We start from the raw sequence: 23860 nt of genomic DNA, 5'->3' as shown, positions 1-23860 counted from the left end.
AAAAAATGACAATAAAAAGGAACTGTTGACTCAATGACACTGTTAGCTGGATCAACCTCAACGAAGAATTGGACCAACTTGGCTTGAAAGTTGAAAGTGTGCATGGTAGAGACACCAATTTGCTGGCTATTCTAAACATACAAGCCACTAGAATTACCCTTGAATTCGTAAATAGATGTACAACTAGCCGAACCAGGTGAACCACCCAAACCCGCTCTTCAGGATTGTTCATCAATAACTCGTGCATAAGTACATTTCAATTACCGCTTGCTCAAAAAATACAGCTTAAGCTACAAATTTGTCAGGAAAAATATACACACAACATTCATCAGAACATTCATCAGAACCGAAACTATGTTCAAAAGGAAGGGATGACAAAACCTTCCAGCAACATACATAACTAGAAGAGATGAAGATCAAATTAGCAGAACCTAAAAAAGTATTCTCCTAGAACATATGATTCAGTGGACGGTCTCCCTCAGACACGACGCCAAACCTGATATGAAAATTCAGTAAAAGTTGTAATCAGTTAATTCGGCTGAATCTATGCAGAGCAGATGGCCCCGCTAAATACAACTCTGGTTCACGCTTTGACAGCCTCATATCTCTCACTGACGGCACCTCCTTTCTGTTTCTGGAACTGGATGTACCGCAAAGAGCTGTTAAAGAAAGCTTCGGCAGCTGGATCTGACATGGCATTATCACCTTGCATCTCCGAAGTAATTAGTTCCATCAGGTCTTGGATTGCATTGACAGTGATCTGGTTGTTCCCCTTCTCAAAAAAGTAGAGATACCTGTGTTTTGAAGTCAAATTTGATTCATATGTTATGTTGCATTTCTTCACATAAAATTTCCGTTGTCTCGTATGCTACTACTTTCACTCTAGTCAATTCCCCCATTTGTCTTTTTTCGGTGAGTAATTTTGAACAGTGAGTTATTGGCCAAATTAGAGCAAACATTTGAATCAAGTCATTCCAGAATGGAGAAAGCTTACTTGTTGAGGATTTCAATGAACAGCATAACTGATCCCCCTTTACCACGTGTAGCATTAGCCATTTGTTGCGCAGCATTTGCAATTTTTAAAGCTCGCTTCAAGCAAAGCAAAACCCTGTCATTAAAATAAACAAATATATAAATAGGTGCATGTAAGGCATTACAATTCAAAGCCAAAGCAGAATCTAATATCAGAGGAAGCGAATCTGGCTCGAGCAAGGAATTACAATAGCCTATTCTAGCAAAACACATTGGCTCTACCTCTACCTGTTTCAAATCGATGCTAGAAAAGGTACACTCAAGAGAGTAAAGATTAAAGGACTTCAATAAATCACTCTGTCTGACACACTAATATAATGACTTCACAGCTCAATTGAGGACATAATGTCGACATAACCATTCCGATGATCTGCTTAAATCTGATATTTTGTACAAGATTTAAAATTCCATAAGCCGATTAGTGCTTCTTGAGAAGCAGCATTAATGATCCATGATAGTCAAATTGTTAAAAGAGTTTCTGGACACGTGAATAAAACATGCATAGGAAACTTAAACTGAGGGTTGATATTGACTAAGACCCTATACGTGAAGTATCTACTGGGACAGGACTCACAGGAGTATCATTGAAATATTATTACAACGTGGTATGGAGTATGGACACAGACCTCTCTCCATCCCTTACACCGTCCTGATCATCAGCCCAAAAGAGATGAGAGCAAGCATAGACTGCCCTACATTGATCGGGTTTCTTCAAAAGCTTTGCTGCGTACTGCAGAGACCAATGCAGTCCAGCTGTCAGGACAGCAAATAGTGTGTAGTACTTGACAACAAAATGGCGAAAGAGAAAACGTACCCCAGTGGCTTTGTGCGTCAGAGTATCCCTGTTCTCAACACCAAAGATATGCATCCTTTGAAGAGTCCCTATAATTAGGTACAAAGCATTAACCTGTTCTCTGGAGTCCTGTGGAGACATAAAAGCATAGAAAACGATTGAGCACAAAAATAGTACTCCGTAGGAGTTAGTGGAGTGAATTAATTAACAGCATGACCAATCCATCAACACAGCCTCACCGAAATTTCTTCTTCATATAATATGTAAGCTTGAGTAAAGAATTCACAAGCGACGGGCTCTAGATCTGAGTCATTTGCAGCCTAAAACACAAAACCAGTTAACCTATGAAAAACTTGAACCATACACTAGCAGTCAGGATTAAATGTCAAAATATACCTCGGCACATTGTAGGTACAATCGTAATGCAAGCTCAGGAGCTGGAACTTTCAAAAGAGCCTCGATAAGCTGGAATAGAGTAGGACAAATAAATGAAGTTGAAGAAGACCATAACCGAGGGATGTGCCACGAGTCAAGGGAAGACAAGAAGGACCTTTGAAGGAGCAACAAGACAAGCACCTAGGTGGATTTTGGAAGTAAAACTTTCAGGCAATTCGGCAGACTGCCATGTACCTCGGCAGTCTGCCAAAATGCTGGGCTCAAGACGTTTACCTCCGCCTTTTGTGTAAAATCAAGGCCCATTCCGGGATTACCCTAGAACTTCGTGCAGCACTATATATACCCTAATATTTGAGATCAAAAATATCTTATGCTTATGCTTTAATCTTGTAATAATTAGGACAAAATTCTCTCTTAATTTATGTTAAGCATTCTTCATTTCTTGGGTTGTAAGACAATTATGAGGAGCTAATCTTCTCATTACTTGGTGTAATTTCATTCAAAGTTTCCAACTTTGGTATTGTAAGACCTTCTAATCTCTCTTAATTTATCTAATACTCTTTCTTTGTGCTTAATTTCACATGTTGGATGAATTTATGTTTGGGTTGCCCATCCATGCTTATTGTTGTTCAACTATTGCAAATCCTAGATAAATGGTTTAATCTATCTAGGATTGTTTGAAGCAAATTTGTTGTATGTTGATTTGGTTTAAAGGATTCATATAACAAATAGAAAAGTTTATGTCTTTTTCTCATTTGTATGGTTTAATCTTGTGAGGAATTGATCCTAACTTCATCTTTTGGTTAAATCTTAATGCTCATGCTTAGTCTCTTTTCATGGTTTAATGACTTGTTGTCTAAGCTTGAAGGGTGTATGTAGATGGTTTAACTTACATGTATCAACAACATCTTGAGATGGTAGTATTGGGTGGATAATTTTAAGAGAGTAAAAAGGGTCAAGCTTTGCTAATTGTTGGTTACTAAGAAGAAGTTACACCAAGTTCCTTAATATTGAATTTTCTTACATACCAAGTGTTTGTCATATTGCCTTGTTAGAAAATATTTGAACTTTCTTTTACATTCATGTTACCAATCAACTCAACTCTCCTTTGTCTATGTTTATCTATTGTTTGTCATTGTTAATAACCATTGTGTGTTTATAAAGTTGATTAGTGAGTCTTAATTAGTAGTTAGAGTCTTAATTAGTGTTTAATAGTTTACAATTCAAGTGTTTAGCTTTAAAGTCCTTCTCTTGGGTTCGACCCTTACTTGCACTATATTACTTTATCAATTATAGTAGTCTAGAGTTAGTTTGGCTTATAAATTGTTTGTTTGATAGGTTAATTCTAGCATTTACGACACCTAGTAAATTCTCTATCAAATTTTGGCGCCGTTGCCGAGGAAGGCGACATAGCTAGAGTTTGAGTTGCGACGTATGCTTGGTTGTTCCTTATTGCCTTTCTTCTTGTTAAAAGCAAGTGGTAGTTTTTAGCGATCAAGACTTAGACTCGAGTGCAAGAGAAACTTACGGTTGGTTCTTTACAAACCCCTTCTACCAAAGGGCTCCAAGGGTAGGGTCAAGTGAAGAGGAACCGGAAGTTGTATTTGATTCAAGTGAAGGGGAAACCATTGAGGTTACACCTCTAAATATTCGCTTACCTCAAACAATGGCAAACGACACTAGGACTATTAGGGAACTAAGGGCAAGGAATTATGACACACAACCTTTATGCATTGCCTACCTACTTCATCCACAATCTACCAAAGTTTCATGGGCACGCGGGAGATGACCCCAACCGTCATCTTTCCGAGTTCCACATACATGATGTGTGAGGGTGCAATACCCAATGGAGTCACGGAAGACCAATTCAAATTGAGGGCTTTTTATTCTCTTTGCTAGATGCGGCCAAGGATTGGCTCTTTTACCTCCCACCGGGTACAATTCGTACTTGGAAAGCCATGAAGTCGGCCTTTCTTGAGAAGTTCTACCCCGATTCCCGACACAATCATGCAAAGAAGGCTATCACCTCTCCGGAGCAAGAAGTAGGTGAGAGTTTGTACGAATATTGGGAGAGATTTAAACGGTTGGTTGCCCAATGTCCATATCATGGATTATCATGGATTGAGTGGTGACGACCTACTTGTGAATTTTTGTGATGGCCTTACTCAACAAGACCAAAAAAATGGTGAATGCCGCAACAAGTGGAGGAGTCGACTAGTTGTCCGTGGCGGAAGCAAATGAGATTATAGAAACGCTTGCCGCAAGCACAAGGAGTTATGGGAGAAGAGTGTGGATCATCTCACCAAATTGGTAGCAAGTCTGATGGGTAACACTGAAGATGTGGGTGGAGGACAAGGGCCTAATGTGGAATGTAATTTTTGCCAAGGACCACAACCGGTGGAGTCATGTCCTGTTATGCAAGAACAAGGCATAGGAGTTGAATGTTAGTGCCATGGGACATGGCAACTACAATTCGAGAAATCCTACCGGGGTTGGTTATTACAAATATGACCCAAGTGAAAACACTTACAATGTTGGCTCTAGAGATAATCCAAACCTTGGCTCTAGAGATAATCCAAACCTTAGTTCGGGTGGAGATACTTCAAAGAGTTTCCCAAATGGTCAATTCAACCACTCACGAAACCAAAATTCACAAGGACCAAACCCAAACTATCAAAGGAATCAAGACTTTCAACAAGGAAAAGGGGGGTCATTTCAATTTGGAAACCAAGGAAACAACAAGAATTTTCAACAAGGAGGGGTTCCCTCCTCTCAAGGGGATGAAGACATGTCCACCAAAGATATGTTGAAACTCCTTGTAAAGGGGCAAACCGATACAACTAGAAGGCTTGAGAAGATGGATTCCGATAAGCTCTAAGTGATGCAAGGGTCAAAAATCTTGAAATTCAACTTGGTTAAATCTCTCAAGAAATTGCCAAGAACAATCAAAAGAACTCCTCAATTCCTTCAACAACATTTCCTCCTCCAAGGGAAAATGCGAGTGCTATGACCTTGAGGAAAGGGAAATCCCTAAATACCCCTTCCAAGAAAAAGAGAAAAGCAAAAGCTAAGGAGGATGAAGGGGACTTGAGAGACCTTGAAGAAGAACTCATTGTGGAAGTGAAAGATGTTTCATCAAGCAAGGGTGGAGACAAAGAAAGTGAGGAAACATCAAGCAAGGATATTAAGGGAAATGCAAGGGAAACACCCAATGAATCAATCGAAGACATTCTCAAGGAATACGCTCCGGAGGTACCCTTCCCTCATGCCCTCACACATTCTAAGAAAATAGAGCATGATGCCGACCTCTATGAAACATTTAGAAAGTGTGAGGTCAATATTCCTCTATTCACTTTGTTGAAAAGTGTTCCGAGGTATGCAAAGTTCCTTAAGGAACTTTGCTCGCCTAGGAGAAACTCAAAGAAAGGCACTCAAAGGGTAAGGGTGAGTGAGCACGTCTCCGCCATTTTCAAAAAGTCACTTCCTAAGAAGTGCGGCGATCCAAGGATGTTCACTGCTCTATTGGGGGCAAGAGTTTCACACATGACATGTTAGATTTAGGTGCGTCAATTAATGTCATGCCCTATACTCTGTATGAGACCCTAGGATTACCTTCTTTGACCAAGACCGATGTTCTGATTCAATTAGCGGATCGGTCTAACATCTGCCCCAAGGGAATGGTGGAGGATGTTGGTGGAGGATGTTTTAGTGGAAGTTGACCACCTCACTTTCTCGGCCGACTTCTATGTTCTCGACATGGAAGTGGACCCTAGGGCAACACCTATCTTGCTAGGGCGCCCCTTCATGAAAACTTCAAAGACAAAAATTGATGTGTCAAATGGTAACCTTACCATGGAATTTGGAGGGAAACAATTGATGTATAACATCTACGATGCAATGAAACATCCCAATGACTCACATTCATGCTACTTCTTAAACATAATTGAAGTATTGAACCAATTGTCAATCAAGTGTATAATTTGTGTCAAAGGGACCCTCTTGAGGTGACCCTAACTAACGATGTAGAGCAAGAAGGGATAAAAGAAAGCGGAATCAGGGAATCTCCTGCTCCGCAACCAAATGTTTTGCTTAAAGACAAGTCCTAACCTTCTCAAATTCCTTTCTCTTGATGCCTTATTGGAAAGGCCACTCCCCTCTACAATTAAACCCCCCAAAAGTGATCTCAAAGTACTCACCTCAAGTACATTTTCCTTGGGGAAGATGACACACTACCTCTAATCATCTCCAACAACTCCAACAAACTCCAAGAGGGAAGGTTGGTGAGCATGCTCAAGAAACACAAAGGAGCATTTGGGTGGAGCATTGCCGATATCAAAGGGATAAGTCCAAGCACATGTATGCACAAGATTTGGTTGGAAGGAGGAGCAAAACCCGTGAGACAACCTCAATGAAGACTCAATCCGCCCATGATGGAAGTGGTGAAAGAGGAGGTCATAAAGCTACTTCAAATGGGAATCATCTACCCCATTAGTGATTCACATTAGATAAGTCCAACTCAAGTTGTACCGAAAAAGGGCGGGGTGACGGTAGTCAAGAATACCCAAGGGGCATTGATCCCAACCTGTTTACAAACGGGATGGCGGGTATGTATTGATTATCGCCGCCTCAACCAAGTCACTTTAAAAGACCATTTTCCCCTACCTTTTCTAGACCAAATGCTAGAAAGGTTAGGCGGAAAGGAATATTATTGTTTTTTGGACGGGTACTCCGGGTATTTTCAAATCCCTATTCAACCGGAGGACCAATCCAAAACAACGTTCACTTGCCCTTTTGGTACCTTTGCATATCTTCGAATGTCTTTCGGATTGTGTGGAGCGCATTTTGGAAGTCTTCATGGATGATTTCACCGAGAACTTTCCAACGTTGCATGATGAGCATCTTCTCTGATTTTGTGGAGCGCATTTTGGAAGTCTTCATGGATGATTTCACCATCCATATCCATCTAATACTCGAGACATTAGGTCGTTTTTAGGGCATGCCGGTTTTTTAGGCGGTTTATAAAAGATTTTTCCAAAATTGCTAACCCCCTTTGCAAACTCTTACACAAAGACGCGGAGTTTTTGTTTAATGATGATTGTAGGAAGGCGTTCGATCTACTCTAAGGAGAGGCTTGTTTCGGCTCCAATCATCCAAGCACCAAAGTGGGACCGTCCCTTTGAGATAATGACGGATGCAAGCGACTATACTATTGGAGCCGTGTTGGGACAAAAAGAAGACAACGCCTCCTCCCTTCTTAATGATGCTCAAAAGAATTACACCACAACCGAGAAGGAATTCTTGGCGGTGGTGTACGCCCTTGAGAAATTTCGTTCTTACTTATTGGGGGTTAAAGTAATCGTTTACACCGACCACAAAGCCATCACTCAACTTGTGGGAAAGAAAGATACAAAACCAAGGCTTATGCGGTTGGTCCTCCTCTTGAGTGAGTTTGATATTGAAATAAGGGAAGAGCAGGGATTAGCTAATGTGATGGCCGACCACCTTAGCCAGTTGAATCTTGAACAAAAGCAACTAGAGAGGATGGGTGTGGTGGATGGGAGTCTACCACATGAATCACTTTATGCATTGAAAGCAGTGGAGCCTTGGTATGCAAATTTGGTAAATGACTTGGTGACTAAGAAGTTCCCTACTTCTTTATCATCAAGTCAACGCAACAAGATCAAAACCGATGCTAGGTTCTACATTTGGGATGACCCCTATTTGTGGAAGATGTGCAAAGATCAAGTCATTCGCCGTTGTGTGCCGGATGTTGAAATACCATCCATACTCAAGCATTGTCACAAGTATGCATGTGGAGGTCACTTTGGACCTCAAAGAACGGCAAGGAAAATTGTAGAGAGTGGGTTTTATTGGCCCAAAATATTCAAGGATGCTAACATTTTCATCAAAACTTGTGATAGATGCCAAAGGTTTGGCAACATCTCAAGAAGGAATGAAATGCCTCAACAACCAATGCTATACTTGGAAATTTTCGATGTGTGGGGAATAGACTTCATGGGGCCATTTCCCAACTCCTATGGGTATCTTTACATCCTTCTAGCGGTGGATTATGTTTCCAAGTGGGTGGAAGTCCTCCCCACAAAAAGTGATGATGCCAAGACGGTGAGTGTCTTTGTCAAAAGCAACATATTCTAAAGGTTCGGATTTCCCAAAACCATTATTAGTGATAGGGGAACGCATTTTTGCAACAAAGTGATTGGGGCGTTACTCCAAAAATATAGAGTCATCCATAAGATTTCAACGGCCTATCACCCACAAACAAACGGCCAAGCGAAAGTATCCAACCGAGAGATTAAGCGAATATTGGAGCGAACGGTCAATCCCGACCGGAAAGATTCGAGCAAAAGACTTGATGATGCTCTATGGGCTTATAGGACGGCCTATAAGACCCCTATCGATATGTCCCCATATAGGCTCATTTATGGGAAGGGTTGTCACCTCCCCGTAGAAGTTGAACACAAGGCCTATTGGACGGTAAAAGCCTTTAATCAAATATCGATGAAGCGGGATTGCACCGGAAACTTCAAATTCAAGAGTTAGAAGAGCTTAGGCAAAACGCCTATGACAATGCAAGCATCTACAAAGAAAAGGCACGATCATGGCATGACAAGATGGTGACTCGAAGAGTTTTTGAAGGACAAGAGGTGTTGGACTTCCAAAGCCGTTTCAAGAACTTTTCGGGCAAGTTATGGTCAAGATGGTATGGACCTTACTAAGTTAGGAAAGTTTTCCCACATGGAGCGGTGGAGGTGGAAGACCAAACATCGGGAAAAGTGATCAAAATCAATGGACAAAGATCGAAGCACTACTTCAAAGGAATTGAGTTGCATGGTGAAGAGGATCTTCAAGTGGAAGATCCGATTTACCGAGACTAGCCCTCTCCAACAATGACTAGGTCGAGCCATCGACTTTAAACAAGGCACCCTTGTACATACTCTATCCCTTAGTGTAGATTTATTGCATTCTAGACTAGCTTTAAATACTCGTCATTTACTGCAATTCGGAAGGAATAAATTGCTTTGCATCAAATTTCATGAAGTTACTAATCGTTTTGTGGAGCTTGGAATAGATTTTTGCACTATCTCGGGAAGCGTGACACGTAATGGAGTGACGGAAAAAGGGAAATTTTCGAGTTGGGAACGTGATTTATGAAGAAGGAAGGAAGGTTAAAGAAAGGGTGAAGATTAGTTAGCTAAAAATTGGTGCAATACCAAAATTTAGCCAACCAAAAAAATTGCGCATCAGGAATTCGGCAGTCTGCCATACCCTTCATAATTCTAGAATTTCGAGCTAAGCAAAACACACCCACACTCGACAACTCACCTTATTTTCCACCAAAATCACTCAAATTTCCCCCAAACTTCATCAAATCTTCCAACCTTTCCCTCCATTCTCATCAAATACTCCAATTTCAACACAAATACCACTCTTTTGCACCAAAACCAGAAATTTGCCCCAAGTACTCAAGAACCCTAACTTTCAAGATCTACAAAAAAATTTTTTAAGGGTTGAAATTTAAGGGTCAAAGACGGGTTTAGGAACAACAAGGAGCATTTTTCTTATGGAATTCGGGGAGGTATAACCACCAAACTCAACTTTCATTTTAGTGCTCTCTTTTAATTCGAAAATTAGCTTTAATTAGTGGAATTGTTGGATTATTGTTAGTCTCTTGTTGCTATAATTGTTGTTGGTGGTGAAAGTTTTTTGAGTAAGGAAAGAACACCAAACACAAGCTTTTGAAATCATCTTAAGCAAGTGCACACCAAGTGTTTGGTGAATTGTCAGAAAGAGCAAAAAATCTTTTAAGTGCTATATTTTGTGTTATTTGCCTTGGAAAAGCTCTTTTGTAGGTACAAACATGTCGAGATTGAACCCATCCCGAAGGCCATCCAAGAAAGGGTTGTAGAGGAAACCGTAGATATTGAGGAACCAATTTTTCGGGGGGGGGGGGAAGGGTTAGATACCGCACAATCAAAAATCTTACAAAAACTCGGACAACCACAAAAACAACCCATCAAAACCACCCGCTTCCTTTCTTACAACACCCTAAATGCTCTTGGGATAGGTACCCTAGCTCAAAGTATGCTTGCTAAAGTGGGTCTAGAAGCATTTTTTGAAGATGACTTATGGGCTTACACATACACATCCTACACCCGAGAGTTCCTTGCCACCTTAACGGAGTGCAATGTCAATGTGGCGGAGGGGAGGGAGAAAAAAATCTGATTCCGTGTAAATGGAAGTTGGCACACCCTTACTCACTCCCTAAGTAAGGGGTATTTTGAACATCTCCAAAGCTCCGTCTCCAATTTTAATGCTCGGCCATAGAAGTAATGTAGCTTGGACCGAAATTGTGAGGACATACAACGCCAAGCATGATAATATGATCTCCTATATCACCAATCCCGTTGTGCAACTCCTCACCCGCTTCATCACCACCATCTTCTATGCCATAGGAGAACCCACCAAAGTCAACGCCAAAATCCGCACTACCATGTGGACCATGCTTCCGGAGGGGGTGGGGGTGCCCGATTGGGTGCAACTTTTCATTGATGCTTGCATGGTGCACAAAACTAAGAGCTCGGGAGGGAGCATTAATTGTGGAGGGGTGATCACGTTTTTTGTTGCGCACTTTGAGGGTGACATAGACCCTTCCCAAGATATCTTTAAAACAAAGGGTATCACCGTGTACAATGATGTCGTCCTAGAGGAATGTCGGATGTTCGTAAAAGTGAGACAAAGTCCACTCCAAGGGTATTGGTTAGGGCCGGACAAGCAAAAATACTTGACTCCCTCGGCCTAAAAACTCCCCATTGCCAAGAGGACACTATGGTAGGGACTTCTTTTGTGCCATGGATATATCGGGTTTTGACTCCGATGAGGAAGAAGAAGCGGCACCAAGTGAGACCCCTCACATGTACCATGGTAGCCACCACCACCTCCCCCCTCATGACACTCCCATATATGAAGCGCGGGGAATCTCTAGTCATCCTGTTGCCCCATGGCAACAAACCATGTTTGATTATTTCAAGGATATAAGGGATGTCTTTACAACCATTAATGGGCAAATGGCGGAAACCCAAGCTTGGCAACAACAACAAGGTCCAAGGTTGGAGAACATGGACCAATGGAGGAGTGTGGTGGATGAATGGGGGAAGTTGATCACGGAGGCCGCCTCGGCTCAAACGACAATGGTGCGGGAAATGCTTAAAAAATGGCGGCTTTGGCAACAACAACATGACCAAAGAATGGCGGCCAATGCGGCCTTGTGGAAGGAGCAAACTGAATGGAGAACCCAAGTGGACCACAAATTTGGAGTCCAAAACGAAAGGCATCACGAGTATGTCCAAGACTCTTACCATGATGCGATGGCTCATGAGGATTCATTTGGGATAATTCGTGGGCTATTTGGCATGTCCCTTCAACCTACCAACCCACCCACCATCACCCAAGAGGAGGTAGACAAAGGCTATGAAAGAGCAAGAAGAGAAAGAGAAAGAAGATGGAGGAACCAAGGCACCTATGATCAAGGGGGTGCCTCAGGTTCTCATAATTGATGAGTAAGTTTTTGACTTCCTCCACATTGAGGACAATGTGGAAAAAAAGTGTGAGGGAAGATTTCTAAGTTGTAATATATGTACATTTCTTGAATTTTGATGCAAAATGCAAAATGAAAAAAAAAAAATGAAAATCCCGGCTAGGTGAAAACCCACAAGGGTGGGCACCTAGGCAAAAATGGGAAGGTGGCCGAGGACGGAATGAAAACCCGAAAGGGCATTCCGGGCAAAATGAAAAAAAGAGAAGCGAGCCACCATGAGAGGAAAGGAAAAGCTAAGGTGAAAACCCGAAAGAGCACCTTAGGTAAAATGAGGGATTTTCAACAAAAAAAATTGAAAAATTGAAAAAAATGCTAACACCAAAAAGATGGAGGGATAAGAAGGGAGCGATAAGGAGGGTCTTTGAAGGAGGTAAGATTAGGTTTTAATTTCTTTTTGAGTCACAAAAGTTTGCTCCAAATTGGTGGAATTGTGTGGGTTGTGATTCTTTGTGGTGTTTGGCCAACCAAGTAACATGATCTTACATTGAATGGAGTGATAAGGGGGTGCCATAAGGAGGTGGATTAATGATGTGTGAAGAGGTTGTGTAGGCCACTTTGCTATCACCTTGGGATAAGGTGAGAGTGGTCATCTCTTGCTTGATGATATAAGGAGGGTAGTTGTGGGATGATGAGTCGGAGTTGGAGGTTTGTCGTGTCTTGTAATGAGGGTGAGACAAGGAAGGGGAGTGAGAGAAGAGTGGGTGTCACATTTGAGTCTAGATTTTATTTTAATAGGTGGTTGTTTGAGAGGGAGCTATAAGAAGGTTGTAGTGAGGGAAGAGTGGTCAACTACACCTACACTCACTTATAGGTTTGCGCAATTACTTGTTTCGAGTTTAGTGTGGGGGTATTTGATAGTGTCAAATAGAGTCGAGTCAAATGAGTGTTCTTAGCATCACTCGTGTGTTTAATACGGGTCTTTAAGTATACCGATGATAATAAATGATTCTCAATTATCGGGGCTATGATCTTGGTGTTTTAGACTAACTTGGAGTCGGGAGTGTTGTAAAGTCAAGCACGGAACCCGAACCGGATCAAGAGAGACAACCTAAAATGAAGTTGAAGACGACCATAACCGAGGGATGTGCCACGAGTCAAGGGAAGACAAGAAAGACCTTTGAAGGAGCAACAAGACAAGCACCTAGGCGGATTTTGGAAGTAAAACTTTCTGTCAATTCGGCAGATCGGCAGTCTGAGTCCGACCGGCAGTCTGCCAAAATGCTGCCAAAATGCTAGGCTCAAGACGTTTACTTCCGCCTTTTGTGTAAAATCAAGGCCCATTCCGGGATTACCCTAGAACTTCGTGCAGCACTATATATACCCCAATATTTGAGATCAAAAATATCTTATGCGTATGCTTTAATCTTGTAATAATTAGGACAAAATTCTCTCTTAATTTATGTTAAGCATTCTTCATTTCTTGGGTTGTAAGACAATTATGAGGAGCTAATCTTCTCATTACTTGGTGTAATTTCATTCAAAGTTTCCAACTTTGGTATTGTAAGATCTTCTAATCTCTCTTAATTTATCTAATACACTTTCTTTGTACTTAATTTCACATGTTGGATGAATTTATGTTTGGGTTGGCCATTCATGCTTATTGTTGTTGAACTATTGCAAATCCTAGAGAAATGGTTTAATCTATCTAGGATTGTTTGAAGCAAATTTGTTGTATGTTGATTTGGTTTAAAGGATTCATATAACAAATAGGAAAGTTTGTCTTTTTCTCATTTGTATGGTTTAATCTTGTGAGGAATTGATCCTAACTTCATCTTTTGGTTAAATCTTAATGCTCATGCTTAGTCTCTTTTCATGGTTTAATGACTTGTTGTCTAAGCTTGAAGGGTGTATGTAGATGGTTTAATTTACATGTATCAACATCTTGAGATGGTAGTATTGGGTGGATAATTTTAAGAGACTAAAAAGGGTCAAGCTTTGCTAATTGTTGGTTACTAAGAAGAAGTTACACCAACTTCTCTTTCATATTGAATTTTCTTGCATACCAAGTGTTTGTCATGTTGCCTTGTTAGAAAAGATTTCAACTTTCTTTTACATTCATGTTACCAATCAATTCAACTCTCCTTTGTCTATGTTTATCTATTGTTTGCCATTGTTAATAACCATTGTGTGTTTATAAAGTTGATTAGTGAGTCTTAATTAGTAGTTAGAGTCTTAATTAGTGTTTAATAGTTTACAATTCAAGTCTTTAACTTTAAAGTCCTTCTCTTGGGTTCGACCCTTACTTGCACTATATTACTTTCAGTTAGAGTACTCTAGAGTTAGTTTGGGTTATAAATTGTTTGTTTGATAGGTTAATTCTAGCATTTACGACACCTAGTAAATTCTCTATCATCACAAATTCATGTTTGAGCACATGGATCCAGAAACGGCGCAAAAAATAAAATAAAAAATTGTGCACTAAATTGCTTATCTAATCACGTTGCCTTTGCTTTCTACATCAGAACAAGTCAGGGAGGGAAAGGCAAAAGCAATCCCTTCCTTTGGATGCATTGAGGTGCTGAAACCAGGCTTTCACTCTGGAAACTGGAACAGGGGGTTGAGCCACAGCTCTTTCCCGTTGTTCTAATGTGAAAATGAGTTGTCTCGACTACCCCAGAGTTTAACACAATGGGATACTACAGAAAATACATCCAACCTCACCTGGTTCAGCAACTGAAAAATCTTCTTGGGTTTAGCATCCACTCCATCTCCACTTTTAGTTGCCTCTTGGTTCTGGAGCCTCCGAATGAACTATTAGTAGAGCATGACAAGAATAAGAATTTTTTTAAGAAGAGTTTAAGGAAAGGAAAAAAACGAATCCACCCCCCCCCCCCCCTCTCATGTAAATAAAACACGTCGAAGTGAGGATTGAATGAAACCTTAAGAGAAGAAAAAACAAGAGGTGGAACAGTAAATGGTAGACGTTTCACTCCTCCGGCCAAGAAATGTTTATGAACTATAGTAATGATCTGCACATCACCACAAGAACAATATCAGCAATCAAGAAGGGTACATAAAATACTAAAAACTAATCCAATCAATCATTTATCAAGAATGTGACCCAAAAGAAAAATGTTTCCTGCAAAAATATGAGCACCTACCAGAAGTCAACCTACAACCCAACATTAGACCAAGAACCACGTTTTTTTAAATACCTAAATAGCCTACAAGTATATCCTTCTCGGCAAAATAAAACAAAAAAAATCAATGGAAAGGAGACTTAGAGGTGTAAGGAACAGAACATTGAACATCACTTCTGGATCATCATTGTGTAGCATTTGGACAAGGCGTGCTACAGCATTCTGCTCCTCCTTGAAGTCCTCTTCGTCATCCTAAATTTAACAAGAGACATATTTAGAATAAAAAGACTGGATTGGCAGATGCATTTATTGATTTTATTTAAAAGTATTTAATTGCAAAAAAAACTCAGGCCCAGCTAGACAGAAACACACAAACAACATAAACCAATGCAAGTGGGAGAATTTGCCTGGTAGGAAAATTGAGAACCAATTACATTAAAAATATAGTTATACGGACCTCATCGTCAAATGTACCATCAGTGTCTTTGATCAACCCCTTTATCAATTCGAATAATGCCTCAACCTAAATGATAGCAGGAAAGTGCATTAGCATAATATCTAATGCTTAAAGTTCAACAATCCAGTAATTAATTATATACCTTATCACCCACGGATATATACGTCTCATTTTTCATGATGCTACGAATAATTATTTTTGCCATGACCTTATTCGTTTCATTGTCAAGATATTCCATCACCCGGGGATAGTTAGAGAGCTTCAAGGCAGTAATAACACTATTATACTTATCCAACGGAGCACTTAGAAGTTTAACAATTTGCTTAGTTGCATTGCTATCATCAAGTTTCCCCACAACGGAGAGCTTGCTGACACAGGATCCCTGGCAGAGAAAAACAAAACTTCAAGAATTAGAACTGATATCATTTTCATCCTATTTTTCTAGTAGATAAAGATAATGTGATGATCACAGAAAGAAATGACCAGACTGCAAAGAGAATTGAGCATCCCCCCAAAAGAGAAGTGGACAGACTAAGAGAGGAGGTGGAACTTATTCTTCTGAGAAACATACAGGATAGAAAGAAATGCATCAAAGGAATAAGATCACACGGGTAAACATACCAAAACTTGATCAGCATAATCAAGCCTGTCAGGATGGACATGCAAGGTGAACGTGAGAAGCGACGAGTACAAAATTACAACAGCAACAACAGGCATATCGGGCTGTGCTTCTATGACCTGCTTTGAAAATGTAGCACAAACAGCTGAGAGCCAGATGATTTCCACAGTCCATGATCATTGTTACACGTCATGAATACTTATAATTACCTTCCCAATCACACTGTTTAGTCTAGAGAAGGCATCCACATGCAAGAATTCCGGTAATACCTACAGAAAACTCATCAGTGGTAGTCCGTGACTCCGTGAAAATCCGAAACTCGGGCATCAAAACACGAATCATGAAACTCACTTCTGGACTCGTGGCAGCATAATTTGAGAGCCTTTCCATCAAGCTGGAGAGAACTGACTTGATATCAACTGTTGGCTGTAAAACACGTTTAGAAGCACCGCACTTAGTAAGTACTCCCTCCATTTCAATAAATTGTTTACATTTTTAAACATTCCCCGTACATATTTTGAAAAATGTAAACACTTGGTTGGAACGGAGGGAGTAGTAATCATCAATGCAGATATGTTACTTCAATGGAGCAAACTGAATAAGAACAAGGAAGAGCAACCATCACATTTAGGAGCAGGGAAGACAGCAATACAAGCAAGAGGTACCTGAAGCTGTGGACAAGCGCCCAACAATATATCAAGAGTTTGCAAGTGATATTCATCAGGAAATACTTGAACCATACAGTCCATCAGATAATATTGTGCAAGGTCGTCCTTACAATTGACCACCTGGCGACAGCGATTAGTATGAAAGTTACATCACTATAATGAGCGCCTCATGATCTTTGAAGCAAAAAAAAATTCGGAAGAAGAAAAAAATTGCCCAACCTGTTCCAGGACTCTAGGAAGAACAGTATCTTTATACATGTCAAGATCAACCCCCTCAATCTGACTGAGGACATGCAGATTCTTCCCAACCTGTGTGAGAAAATTTAAGGAACAAAACCAGCAGTCTTTATAAGTGCGCACATGGAATCTGTAGCTCTATTGCATCCACTATTATGAGTTCAGGGATAAAGGTATTACAAGATCCCGGAGTTCGCTCCTTTCTTTTTCCCTTCTATCCTTCTCACGAGCAGGTCCCTGCAGACCAGAAAGCGCGATGGCAAGCCTCAACTCAGGATCAGCAAATAGTACGAATCATTCAAGCATACTATAACCTGCATGAAGTCATGCTCTATAACTGACAATTTACCTTCATGGTGTGCAAGGACTGAAATCTACGTAGAAACCATAGAGATCCTTACATACAGCCGTATCTTCAAGGAAGAACTCATGCGCTTAACAAAAATGTAGTTATATTGGGATGAAAGCGGAGCTCTTTGTTTGTGCCAAATGATTACTTAAGTGGTACTAAAAGTAAACAAAAGAGTTAAATTATTATGCAAGAGGCTCTGCCCATGAAGTCACGAGGAGGAAACAAAATCATTATCCTCAATGAGGAGAATGAAAATTTTAGACTTAGAAGGGTCAAGGAGAACAAAAAACATTTCCTAGCCAGCAACAACTCAAGGTTTTCAAGTCAAACAAACAATAAGTGTAAAATACAGCTCACTGAACCCTAAGCCATAACAAATAATCTACGACAGTCGCATGGGAGAGATCATTAGATTGACCATAATTGATGTGTAAAGCACTAAAGCACCATTGCAGACTGCTAAAGTTTAAAGAGCAGAAATAAAGAGATAAAGTTAACTAACCTGGTGTCGCATCCGCACCCAAAGTTTATTCATTTCAGTAAAATTTTGTATCACAAACTCGACTGCGTCCGTGACAGTATCAGCATCTCTGCAAACATCAAGACAATATCATGTCCATCTCTAATAGTGAAATGTTTAGACAAACAAATTCTTAAGCAAGATACAGCTAAAATGGATCACTAACACACAAAGGGAAGTGTTATCTCTGACAAGGTCCTAACATTAGTTGCTTTGACGGTCAGGTGACCATGAATGGCCAGGACCACTGGACATGGGCATCTTCCCGATACTGATTGATGCGTCAAAGTTCGCATATTGTCTTAAAAATGACAAACGCTTCACTTATACAAGACATCCCATATAAAGGTAGATATGGGTAAATGACTATGAGACTGCCGAACAATAGACTTCTGATGGTTAATTTCTTGTTTCTAAGTACCAGTGTACCGTAAGATGAATGAGTAAACAAAAGCGGCAAAAGTTACAATCTAGATCACAATTCAGAATACCAACAGCATACACAAAAATCTCCTCCTATCAAATTCATTAAGATCTGGTATATAATCAGATTAAGTTGATCTGTATATATGGGAAGTAGTCGACACCACATATTAGTTGCACATTTGAAGCCAAAAATCAGCGAAAGAAATTGCAGCTTAAAAATGGTTGGAAGCCAAGATTAAGACATCACTCACCCTTCATACCCTGAACCAATATCAGGCAACTTGTCCCTACTGACTTGTGAAAGGTAACTCCTTAAGAAGAGCCCTCGTAGAGGATGTTGGATGCCACGGCACATTTCAACCAAATCCTTGAGGATATCTTTAGCGGGAGCCTCTTTCGATTTTATGTACACACATCCTACTGTACATAGAAGATACCTGAAAAGAGAAAATAAAAGGTAGATAATGAATAAATTCCGGAAATCTATAACTGTACAACAAACGTGATCAAGTCATGACACCAACATCATGAGATGTACCTAAATCACCTAAGCTTCTGTTATTACCAACAGATCCCAATTGTGATAAACTATCAACATGTTCGTAGAACAAGTTTAGTTATAACAGCAAAAGTTCTACAACATCATATGATAAACCTCTATCGACCTGTCTAAGCACGGCAAATCGACCAATAGTCCAGAACATCAACCAAACCAATCAAAAGAGTTAATGATAGATGTCCACGAAAAATCAACGTGAAGGGCTATAAGCCTATAAGAAATAAATGAGTTAATTATGTTTAGTTGGACACATGGAATTGTCAAATCCTAGTCGAATGTAGCCCCCATTTGAAAATCACCAGGTAAATAAAATCATGTTGAGACCTAGCTACAAAAACTTCTCTTAAAGACTTGCATATATGATATGCAAGAACCGAAATATCTATATTAAGAAGACAAACTAGAGTACCGAATGCTCACAAATTTCACTCAAGATGTCATGCACATGAAAGGTATCTAAAATTTATATCAAAATGACTTTCAAAAAGTTATTACCACCAAATGTGGTGTCTATACTCTATAGTGTAGCCAGTAGCGCTAGGCAAGTCTTCTCAAGTCATACGGAGTAATAGATATCATACTGCAGATATCCAAGAAGGATAAATCGCTATATTTCCAACATAGTGCATGCTTATCAAAGAAGAAATGCACTAAAGAAAGGGGCTCCTGAAGCTACTGGATATCACATTATTGGCTAAGTGAATCGCATATTTCCTGTTTCTTGAACAGTCACTAACAAAGAGGTTTAACGCAAACACAAGTTTATTGTAAATGCACAATTCTGCTCAACACGCATTGATAGAGTCAAATAGTGTCGGCCTAATTAGGTAATTTTAGTTGAATAAACTTGTCATAAAGCCGGTTTTGAATGTTAATCGTGGTATTTTCCGGTGATTCCACTTTTGTTGTAATTTGGATCATGTGAACTTGTTGTTGGTATTTACATCTCAAGGTAATTCAAGTACTTCATATTGGTAAGTTGAGATGAATGGATCATTTTGTACAAACCGACTCACAAGTCAAACCCGAGCCACGGTCAACCAAGGTGAAGAAGGAGTGCAAAAGGTAAGCCAAGGGAATAAGTTCAAAGTCAAGAAAAGTAAGCTAATGGAAGATTTGATGCCTTGGCATAGACAAATAAGAGCCAGAATGAAGAATTGAAAACTCGGTTTCACAAGGGTCCACTTCAAATGGATATATCTCGAGTTCTAGAGCTCGTATCGACGCAAGGCCAATTGGAGGTGAAAGCTTGTGATCTTAGCTTTCCAACGGTAGGTCACACGCCTCGTTTGTCCAAGAAACGAGGGAGATATGGCCTTCGCAAGATGCTACTATCAGTCTAAAGCGCAGCCTGCGCAAATACGCGCTGCTCTGGATATCGCAACTCTAGTTCCGTGTTTTGGGCTTTCTTAAGGGACTTAACCTAGATTCTCGTGCCCAGGGTTGCCTAATTCGCTCTTCCCCCTCCGAATTGCGAATTAATTCGCAATTCATTTTCATCTTAATTCGTCCCAATTCGCGAATATTCGCTGAGATGAGCGAATTATATGATTATGCTAAAAACCAAAAAAAATGAGGAAAAATTGAAGTATAGACAAGATACTTGGTTATTTTGAAGTTTGAACTTTGAAGCCAAGCACAATAATTTGATTCACTATTGTAGATTTGTAGATTTAGCTTTAATTTAATTTTGATTTCTGACAGGAAGATTATTTTTTTTAGCTTTGTTAATATAAAAGGATAATCCTTTTGCGAATTGGATTCGACGAATTACCGAATTTTAAAATAATGTAATTCGCCAAATTGAGCGAATCGCGAATTAGAATTAAGAAAGCGAATTGAACGAATTGCGAATCCGGTAACCCTGCTCGTGCCTCTCTATATATATCTAGAATTTTGAGATCTAAAGGGGGCTCCTAACATCATACAATCTCATATAATCTCATTCACTCTCATAATTAGGGGGGGAAATCTTGTAACATTTTAGAAGACTTTCCTACAAAAGTTGTAATCTTACTTTGTTATTTGGGTTTTATGAAGACTATGGAAGCCTAATCTTCCACTACTTGGTGTAATCCATTTCAAGCTTTCATCTTTATCATTGTATTGACTCTTTAATCTCTACTCTTTCATTTATTTCAATTTCTGACAGGAAGATTATTTTTTTTAGCTTTGTTAATATAAAAGGATAATCCTTTTGCGAATTGGATTCGACGAATTACCGAATTTTAAAATAATGTAATTCGCCAAATTGAGCGAATCGCGAATTAGAATTAAGAAAGCGAATTGAACGAATTGCGAATCCGGTAACCCTGCTCGTGCCTCTCTATATATATCTAGAATTTTGAGATCTAAAGGGGGCTCCTAACATCATACAATCTCATATAATCTCATTCACTCTCATAATTAGGAGGGGAAATCTTGTAACATTTTAGAAGACTTTCCTACAAAAGTTGTAATCTTACTTTGTTATTTGGGTTTTATGAAGACTATGGAAGCCTAATCTTCCACTACTTGGTGTAATCCATTTCAAGCTTTCATCTTTATCATTGTATTGACTCTTTAATCTCTACTCTTTCATTTATTTCAATTTCTATATTTGAATGTCATGATGAATGTTTTGTTGTGAGGAGTAATTACCCTTGCCTCTATAACACTCATCTATTGCTTGAATGTTGCAAAGTTTCTTACTTTTGTGATGTCTTGTTGAAGCAACTCATATTGTTGTTATCTTGGTTTAAAGTATCAACCTTTGTGAGTAGAAATTGAATATGTCATTGGGTTTGTTGGCTTAGACATACTCTTGTGATATTCCATTTACTTTCCTCTTGGTTTTACTCTTCATGCTCTTAGCTACAATTCATACATGGTTTAATGTTATAATTTGTAGTTTAAGTAGGATTATCATTGTTGGCTTAGATAGTGGTAATCATTTGCTTGAGGTTTATTGTTGGGTAAATGAATTTAGAGAGAAAAGAATCATACTTTGAGAAAAGGTGGAACTTGTAGGATTATACCAAGTTTCCTCTCATATTATTGTTGTTTGCATACCAAGTGTTTGTTACTTTGTTTCATAAGCAAAATCATCTCTCTTTCATCTTGTTACTTGTTTCCTCCATGCCAATTCTCCTCTTATGTGTTTTCAATTGTTGTCCATTGTTAATATTCATAGTTTGTGCATAGTCTTGTGTTTTGTTCATTGTCATTAGTTTAATTCAAGCTTTAGTCTTAATCCCTTCTCTTGGGTTCGACCCTTACTTCCCTTTACTACTAGTCTTAATTGCATAGTGTAGAGTCAAGTTTGGTTTATTAATATCTAATTTGGTAGAATAATTAGTTAATACGACACCTAGTTATCCCAACTACCAAATTTTGCAGTAACCTTTTCGCAAAAACACAAGTTTATGGTAAACGCACAAATTCTCCTTAATAAGTATAGTTCTAAATCTCAATTTCGATCGCAATGCGATTGTCGAAGTCTAATCTCACTAAATGCGGCCAATATTGCGTCAAGATGCTGTAAATGTGGTCACAGTAACCTCTAAAACCACCTATAGGGAAACAATAAGAGTAAACGACAAACACATAAAATAACTTCCTGATCCATCTCATAGCATGCAACAATTTAGGTTACAATAGCTACAGCATGAAGAGAGCGATTCACAGTTACAATAGATAATAAGTTACTAAATACACGTTGATTAACGGATAACTGATCTTCACCAACTCAATCGAAATAGCCCGTTTCAGAAGCTCAATAACGTTCAAATTAATTTAGGACTTACAATCGAGGTAAAATGTTGCCGGCATGCTGTACAAGCTCATAAAGCTCAATAATCGAACAACCTCGCTTCATTTCCTCGTAAAAGAACATCTCTAATTTCCTCAATTCATCAAACGCTCGCATATCTGAACAATCATTCACCAATTCCACACATAAAAACAACAAAAATCACACAACTTCACAATTCACACAATTCCGCAACTCAGATCAAACGACTTACAAAGCGCATAGTACTTATGCGGCGAAAGTTTCGAAGTCCGAAGCTCCGACAACATCTGTGCCGAATACTTCAACGCATCTTTGAGATTATTCGAATCCTTCAAAAAAATCAATCAATTACATCAATATTCATCGAAAATTAAGGTTTACGAAGTCGTAATCTGACGAAAGATGATAAAAATTAATTATTAATTAATTAATTACCAATGCGCGATGCATGTAAAAGGCATTTTGTTGAAGCCCGGCGGTTCCAGCGGAGAGATATTTCTCTTCGTCTTCAACGCCGTCTGCGATCATTTTCACTCTCTAATTTTTTTATGCGATTTTTGGTATTGTTTTGCAGGTGATCGGAGAGTGGTGGTGGTGGTGAAGGTTGAGAAAGAGTATGATTGACTTGTGTTGTGTGGGTTTTGCCGTTTTGGTGGTAAATTTGGGAGATTAGTAATGCCGCGTGTAACTACTTGTCAACGTTGTGTTTTCACCCCTTTGGGAAAGGATCTCGGGTTCATTCTATTTCTGATCGATGATCAATTAGCCTCGGTGTAAAATAGGTGGAACCGGAACGTGCCTGGATACTTGTACCTGAAAAAAGAATAGAAAAAGGTATTTTTTTGTCAAACGCAACCTTTAAAAAAAAATTCCAAACACCACCTTTAAACAAAAAAGTTTGTAAAACACAACCTTTAATAAAATTTTTGTTGCCAAACACGACTTTTTGGCTGAAGCACTTAACATTTTGCAATGCGTTAACTTTCAATCGATGTTTGGGATAACAAACGATGTCGGTTTGAGGTGTTCTTGGACTCGTTCGAAAGGTGGAAATACAAGCTTTCCATGGGTTATCAACACGATGGTCAAAGGTGGCCTTATGTGGGGTCTATTCTTTGTGTAAAGTAAAAATTTGGTCGGAGAGATTAGCGGGTGTTCGGGGATTTTTAGTGGGTCTTTTAATGAGGTTAAGATGCTTTGTTTGGTCTGAAAATTGGTATGTAGGTAGCGGGGAGTGCAAAGTAGGTCTTAGTTGTGTTGTTTGTGGTGGTTGTTGGTTGCAAGTGGTGGTTCGAGGGGAGTTAAATTGGTGGTAAAAAATAATCAAAAGAAT

General features: G+C 39.4%; 1 protein-coding gene across 1 annotated transcript; it reads right to left on the bottom strand.

The window, feature by feature from the left end:
* Nucleotides 1-224: 224 nt before the first annotated feature.
* On the bottom strand, nt 225-23307 carry LOC141633076 (vacuolar protein sorting-associated protein 35A-like). The gene is made up of 22 exons (XM_074445561.1): nt 22963-23307; nt 22760-22856; nt 22541-22664; nt 18448-18633; nt 17753-17840; nt 17079-17135; nt 16881-16970; nt 16659-16781; nt 16345-16419; nt 16203-16262; nt 15996-16112; nt 15517-15756; nt 15375-15440; nt 15080-15169; nt 14717-14806; nt 14499-14588; nt 2222-2290; nt 2065-2145; nt 1847-1954; nt 1659-1762; nt 995-1108; nt 225-794 (listed from the first exon to the last, which is right to left on the bottom strand). The coding sequence occupies exons 1-22, from the start codon at nt 23053-23055 to the stop codon at nt 584-586; spliced, it is 2373 nt and encodes a 790-aa protein (XP_074301662.1). The 5' UTR covers nt 23056-23307; the 3' UTR covers nt 225-583.
* Between the last annotated feature and the right edge of the window lie 553 nt (nt 23308-23860).

The sequence above is a fragment of the Silene latifolia genome, chromosome Y (assembly GCF_048544455.1).
Source record: "Silene latifolia isolate original U9 population chromosome Y, ASM4854445v1, whole genome shotgun sequence".
Classification (NCBI taxonomy): domain Eukaryota; kingdom Viridiplantae; phylum Streptophyta; class Magnoliopsida; order Caryophyllales; family Caryophyllaceae; genus Silene; species Silene latifolia.
The sequence above is the reverse complement of the archived record's forward strand: the minus strand, read 5'-3'. Positions and strand labels throughout refer to the sequence as shown.